Source organism: Monopterus albus, unplaced genomic scaffold (assembly GCF_001952655.1).
Source record: "Monopterus albus unplaced genomic scaffold, M_albus_1.0 scaffold18.1, whole genome shotgun sequence".
Lineage (NCBI taxonomy): Eukaryota > Metazoa > Chordata > Actinopteri > Synbranchiformes > Synbranchidae > Monopterus > Monopterus albus.
Window position 1 is genome coordinate 8,020,549 of NW_018127898.1, and position 7,222 is coordinate 8,027,770.

General features: G+C 41.3%; 1 protein-coding gene across 1 annotated transcript; it reads right to left on the reverse strand.

Annotated features, from left to right (window-relative positions):
• Positions 1 to 1,187: 1,187 nt before the first annotated feature.
• On the reverse strand, positions 1,188 to 4,393 carry LOC109956131 (N-acylethanolamine-hydrolyzing acid amidase). Its single transcript, XM_020593008.1, has 11 exons — positions 4,161 to 4,393; positions 3,507 to 3,671; positions 3,255 to 3,378; positions 2,974 to 3,064; positions 2,781 to 2,866; positions 2,530 to 2,702; positions 2,377 to 2,439; positions 2,227 to 2,293; positions 2,094 to 2,122; positions 1,703 to 1,772; positions 1,188 to 1,568 (listed from the first exon to the last, which is right to left on the reverse strand). Exons 1-11 carry the CDS (start codon positions 4,328 to 4,330, stop codon positions 1,530 to 1,532), a joined length of 1,077 nt encoding a protein of 358 aa, XP_020448664.1. The 5' UTR covers positions 4,331 to 4,393; the 3' UTR covers positions 1,188 to 1,529.
• Between the last annotated feature and the right edge of the window lie 2,829 nt (positions 4,394 to 7,222).

The window sequence follows — 7,222 nt, forward strand, 5'->3', positions numbered from 1 at the left end:
CTTCTACTTTTACACACAGAAACAGCAACAGAATAACACGCACACACAAAATAAAACCCAAACATATACTGTACAATCAAAGCAATACAGTGAAATGCAATAACACACACAGTGGCGCAGTGACACACCAACACACACACACACGCAAACACACAGACACAGGTTGGTCTGCCTTCAAAATAAGTCCCCAAAATATGCCAAGTGTCTGATTGCATATTGTTTAAATGAAGGCCCCAAAGCATGCCATAATTTCAAAATAAAAGCCCCTGAATGAAACTTAAGCTCACATAAAGGCCCCCAAATTACCCCACATGAGGGCCCAATAACATTCCAGATTTTTAAAATATAAGCTCCAGATTGTAACTTCAGCTCACCTGGAGGCTCCAAAATATGATGTATTTTCAAAATAAAAGCCCAGCTGGCACATTAAGTTTACATTAAATCCCCAAAATACACCAGAATTTCAAAATAAAAACACAATTGTAAATTAAGCTCACATAAGTACCTCAAAACGTGCCTGATTTTCAAAATATTTAAAAAAAAAATCAAAAATCAAAACATTTAGCTTTATTCTGAAAATGTTGCCCCATTCAAATGAATGGGAAAATACTTCAGCATACTTTCAGCTATTTCAGGTAGCAAAATGTTCAGCTCTTCAAGGACATTCATGCTTCTATTCAAAATTTTTCTAAACTTCATTCTTTTGGAAATATTTAGTTTCATTCTGAAAAGCTTGCCCCATTCAAATGAATAGGGAATTTTTTACTTCTGCATACTTTCAGCTATTTCAGGTAGCAAAATGATGTTTTTCTTTTAGAGGTTCCTAGGGTCAGATATAAATGCTGGGGTGATCGTGCTTTTAATGTTGCAGCCCCTAAATTATGGAATAGTCTACCTTTTAATGTTAGGTCAGCTACTGACCTCATTACTTTTAAATCATTGCTTAAAACTTATTTATTTGGCTTGGCTTTTAATACACAATGAATGGGAAAATTCTACTTCAGCATAATTTCAGCAATCAAAATGTGCAGCTCCTCAAGGATATTCATGCTTTTATTCAAAATTTTTCTAAACTTCTTACTTTTTATAATATTTAGCTTTATACAAAAAATTTTAGCTCTTTCAAATAAACTGAAAATACTTCAGCATACTTTCAGCTACAAAAGTTATTCAGGTGTCAAAATGTTCTGCATTTTCACGGCAGTCCTTCAGCACTCAGCATCCACACACATTTTCTTCAGAAAATGCATTTCTCTAGTTTTAACTTGTGTTTAATTTCTGTCATTTCCCTGCTCCAGAAAAGTTCTCCAGCTGACTCACAGTGATTTAATTATCTTTATTTCTAATAAAGCTTGAGATATAAACTGCAGGTACATAAAGTTACAAAAATAATCCAAATTTTCTTTGACTAGAGGCAGAAAAGCACTGTCATCCTACAAGGGCTCAAGTCGAGTTCTCTCCTAATCCCATCTCCATCTGATCATGACCCTGCATTCTAACAATGTTATGCTGTTCAGGCACACACCACATCACAAATCTGCTGGATATCTGTCGGCCATGGAGCAGCCCTGGAAAGACATAAGAAAGGATGAGAGAGGGAGAGTCTCATATGTTCACTGGCATATCACCACTTTGTTGCTCATTAGGACAAAATGATTGTAAGTACTAACAAATACATATGCTTAATGTGTGAGTTCATCACCTGTGGCCTGACAGCTGTATTGTACTTCTCAGGGGCTGCCGCACTCATCGCTGTTGTGTAAACAGTATGTCTGGGAGATTATTAAGACAGTAGACAATAAATAATATAAAATGTGATGTAGTACATCAAATTGTTTTACAACAGGCCATGTAAAAGCACCAAAAATATTCACGTCTATAAAACTGAATATCAAGACTGTAAAACTCAAACAGCTTGACTGAAAAGTAGCTATTGTTGTTCTATATATTACTTGTTATGTGCTGAAGTAAGTAAAATAAAGGTCTGTTGACATTATTGCTGAGGTGGGGCAAAGGGAACTGAAACTGGTTTGCCACACAGACAGTCATGTGACAGAAATGAGATCATAATGAACAGATAATTTCCTTCTTACCCATTACACACTGGGTACAGCGACAAAACCTGGGGGACAACATTCTGTTACACACCCACATACTGTCTCTCACTTTCCAAATGTGCACTTTAGAGGTTCTGTCATTGTCACTTGCACTATGGCTCATACTTGCCTGATAAAGTGTGTCCATATTTATGTGATCTTGGCCAGTAGCATTTAGTGCTTTGTTGGCTGCCTCTCTAATTAATGAACACATAACAACTGTGTAATTATAGTAACAATAACAATCTTGTGACTGTATTCACCATGTGAGATGACTCACCTTCGATGATCTGAAGCTGGGGGAGGAAGCCAGTGGTCAAAGTTCGTCTCCACCCTGTACCATCTGAAACAGGGACACAGAGTTTTATGTTTGGACTCAATTGTGCACTCACACCACATACAGTATCTTGAAATTCTACTTTATTTTGCCTGCCCTCTGTTCATACGATCCAGTGGCCAGATGTCAGCAGGGCCCGTTCGATCTCTGGTGATGACGACCCCTTCCCATGCTCGCACCCCGCCCACAATGTAATACACTCCGGTGATGATGGGGATTTTGGAGAGACGCATCAGCGCATCCTGAAAGTTCTCTGCTTCCTCCAGTGTCTGCAGAAGTTACACACGATTAGTTCAATTTCCTTATACAGTAAGTACAGTTATACTCACTTCCATTAACATACACACCTCTCTCACCAGCCAGCTGACAGGGGATCTATGAAAGAGGACAGCAGACACCACATTTTTCCACCAGTTCCACCAGTGTTCACTGCCTGATGACCATAAACAAAGATGTAAACAAGAACAAGCAATAAAATTGGACTATTGCAGCCTTTCTGGACAAACATGGCTGCTGAGAAGAAGTGTGGTCGCTCAGTACCTCGCTGGTTGCCAGTGACAGTAAACTTGTTAGGACTCTGTCCTGTCCACAATCCAACATAGCCAGCGAAGGATGTTCCACGGTACGCAACCTGAAGGGTGGGGCCAACAAAAAACATTCTAATTGTATCCTGAACATCACAGCATCATGCAACAACTTCCATCCGTGACCTACTAAAGTTTACAAATTGATATGTGGTTCTGAATGTTTTTAGCTACATAGTTTGAGTAGGCATAAAACAACTGGGGTTATAAACGTTTTGAGCAGAATACATACCATACCTCTCCATTCCTGAGGAAAATTACGTTGACAGTCAGATTCCTCAGAACAGGATGTGGATAATCAAGATTCCTGCCATGGTACACTTGCCCATTTTTGTCCTGAGCTATGATGCTAGTGCAAAATCTAGGAATGCATAAAGTTTGTTTGTATGCATGAGTGGCCTTTCACTTATTACTGCATGGCTGTGAGACACTGTGTGAGTACTCATGTTTCTGTTCTGAATGTGTAAGTAGATTTTAAATCATACATACGCAGATACTTCATAGGCGAAGTTAAGAACGATGACATCTGACAGACTTGCTCCAAAGTGTGAGGCCAAGCCGCGGATCTCTCCCGCATACGGCTGAGGGACGTACTTCTCCAAGGCCATCACAATAGGTGTGAGTGCATGATGCACCCATTTTGGAACTGTAGAGCTGGCAAAATAAACACATTTAAAAACCAGAAAACATGTCTGTCTGCAGTCACCATCAGCATAAGCACAGCGGAGGATAAACACAACATGGTGCTCATTAAGGCAGAAGTTAGTTGTACCCACTGACTCACAGCTGACATAAAAGCATAGCCTAACAACAGAATTCATTTTTAACTATTTGTGGTTATGTCCCTGATGATGAGTTTCTCTCCCTTTTTATTTGCCACCACTAACTGTGTAATATAAAGTGAAACCATGTCATCTGTGGCCTGCTAGGTCCCTGGGAATGTTTTCATTTGGATTCTGACGATATTTATAACAGCTTAGGATTCATTCCTAGTATTAAAATACATAATAACGCCTATATTACGTATGGACAACACATAACTAACATCATTGCATGGTAATAGTGCGTTTTCTGGGAATGCAATATTACTTTGGATGTGTGATTAACTAATGGCATAGCAAAAAGAGTCGCTGGAGGACTTACTCGATGACCTCTGTGGCAGCTTTCTTTAGGTACTCAACGTCAAAGACTTTGAGCAGAGGCATCCATCGTACGTCTGGGTCTTCATCCAGGCTGATATTCACTGTGGGAGGAGCGAACTCAGCCCGGCACGAAGCTATGACACCGAGCAGCAGCACCGCAGCCCAGACCATCCTGACTGCAGACAGAACTGTTGACGGCGGAACTCCTCCGCTTGACCGCCTGCATCTTGTTTGCATGCGAGAACAATAGCGAGACTTCCACTCTGTTCTTTCAGAATAAAAGCCGGTCATCATATACTTACAGTAGGTCACCACACGAAGGTGTAGCTTAATTTATTATTATAAGTAGGTATATAAAAGAATCTAGATCATTTAGCAATATCACAATATGAAAATACTTCGTTTACTTAAGTAAAAACTACATAACTATTTGCAAAAGTACAGTGTATTATATTAGCTCTTATATTTCATATAGGCTAAGCAGTAGGTTATTTTAATAGCTGGTCAAGGTGAATTTAAAGTGCTATGCTATTACTATGGTAATAGTGTAATTTATAACATTGCATCGTTTATATTCTGTGTTTTTATGTAAATTCTTAATATAAAACAAGTAGCCTATAAGAGCTGAATAAATGTAGTAGGCCTACTTTAATAATAATAACTACAGTAATAACCTTATGAATAGGCCTATTATTTATATTCCCAAGTTTATCAAGGATTCATACAGGATAATATCAGGGTGGGTGTCTGTCAGCTGAAGCCTAGTAGATGTTGGGTGATGCAGCAGGACAGTGACATTGAAGTAAAACAAGAAAATCTGTCCCAGTCACTGCCCAGACCTCAACCCAACAAAGATGCTGTCCAATGATTTTCGCACCAGACAATCTATCAAAAAATGGCTGAGCTGAAGCAGTTCTGTGAGGAAGAATGGTCCAGAATTCCTCGTGAACATTATGTTGATATGATCAACAGTGACAGGAAACACTTGATAGATAGATAGATAGATAGATAGATAGATAGATAGATAGATAGATAGATAGATAGATAGATAGATAGTCCTCCATGTGTAAGGGTCTCCTTTATATCATCCTTTTGTTGATGATCACTCACTAAATGTTTTGAGCCTTAAATTAAATAAACCATAACAACTGCACTGCTGTCTCATTCACAGTGCACACACTGTTCTCAGCAACAATCACCATGGAGGCCAGGGCCACGCACATAAGCTGCACAGTCATCCCAGCCATTATGTCCTCTGTAACACCATGTTTCTGAATTAGATGTTTAACAGCCTGCTTCTCAATAAGAAGCTCCTTCTTTTGATACTATCACATTTCTGTGGTTCACACCTTCTTGGGCACAAATCTTTATCTCATGACAGTTTTCTCTTCTATTTTAACACCGTGTCAGTGTTTCCTGCTAGAGCCATTAGGGTTGTCACTTCAGCCAGTTAGTCGAAGACACATTCAGATAAGACTGTGAAGCAAGTGAAGTCAACAGAAAATAAATGACATAAATAAAGAGACAGATTCAAATTAGTTGTATGCAACTCAATGGTTGTTGAGCAAATTCTGTTTTGTTTTTTTTAGCTGAAACCAGCTGCCTGCTGTGGCTGGTAAATGAGATTGATGAGAGCGATGAGAGTGGACCAAAACAGTAAAGTTGTGGCCAGTCAAACCAAAACAATGACCTGAAGCACACTGAACTGCTCCATAGTGACATGTCCGCAGCCTGCACCTCCGCCTCCTCACATGCCAGCAGTGAGTCCAGGTGTCGAGACACACCCAGCACAGCTGACTGCAATCTACCCAGCCCCACTTAAGCCAAACGTTGGCATGTTCTCATTGCCAGATTATTGCATGTTCTCTACAGAACAGACCGTGGCTGCCTTCTCTCTGATCATCATCTTGTGACAAGAGTTCACATCTTCATTTCTCCATAAGTGTCAGCGTCCCTGCTACCTGAGTCAACTCACCTTTTTGTTTTACTGGTTAGTGACACCTCTTCGCCCCGGTGAGTGCCAGTGTTTCTACTTACCTGCACATCTACTTACCACCGTCCTCCTTGTCTGCCTGTAAGTGTCAGAACTTCTCCTGCCTGTGTGACGACTTACCTCTTCACAAGAATCTGTACCTCAACTTACCGGTGAACCAACTTACCTGTACCCACTTCATCTTCCCTTACCTGTGAGGCGTCTCACCAACTCCATCTCCAGGGTCTGCCACCTCCTCACCTACCTCTACCACCTGTCCTGCAGTCATCTTACCTCTCCGCCATCTGACCACCCTGCATCCACCTCATCCCCATGACTGGGACCTGCTACCACCTGTTCCACCTCACCATCCCTCCTGCCATCCACTCCAATCTGCTCTGACCCCTCGACCCAACCAGCTGCCAGATTCCACGTCCACCGGTCTCCATTCCTCCATCTGATCATCACACCACCACCATTAGCTATGCCGTTCCTCTTGGCTACCAGCTCTTCAGATCCTCTACTCTCCAGCCTCACTCTGCTCAGAATCCACTCCTCCCAACATACACTCCTCTCTCCCTGCTGCCTTGATTCTTCCCCCGGTGGCCCTGTAGCCCTTCAACCTCCGGCGCCACATCCTTAGTTGTATCTGGTTATCCTTCCAGCCACTCAGTCAACACTCTCTCCCCCACCAACGAGATCTGCTGTGTATGTCTAGTGTCTCCATGTCCCCAGTGCTTCGAATCTGAGTGTCGATATTTGGGTCCACCTGCCTACCGGCCTCTGGGCATAGCACAGAGATGAGAGGAGCTACTGGGTTGGGTGTTAATACTATGTGGGTTTGTCATTGCTTCTACCATTTTACATAAATATTTTAAAGTAACTTTAAAAGTATTTAGTATATACACCAATGACTAAAACAGCGAGTTTTCTTACTGTTAAATTTTTACTGACTGACATTGTCTCAGTTGTGGTTTCTTAAGACAACATCCTGTCAGAGTGGCATAATAAGCCAGCGCCGCCGGTGGCAAAACGAGACCACAAGGGGGAGCCAGTACTGCATTGTTAGATCAGCAGGCCTGTGGAAAAAA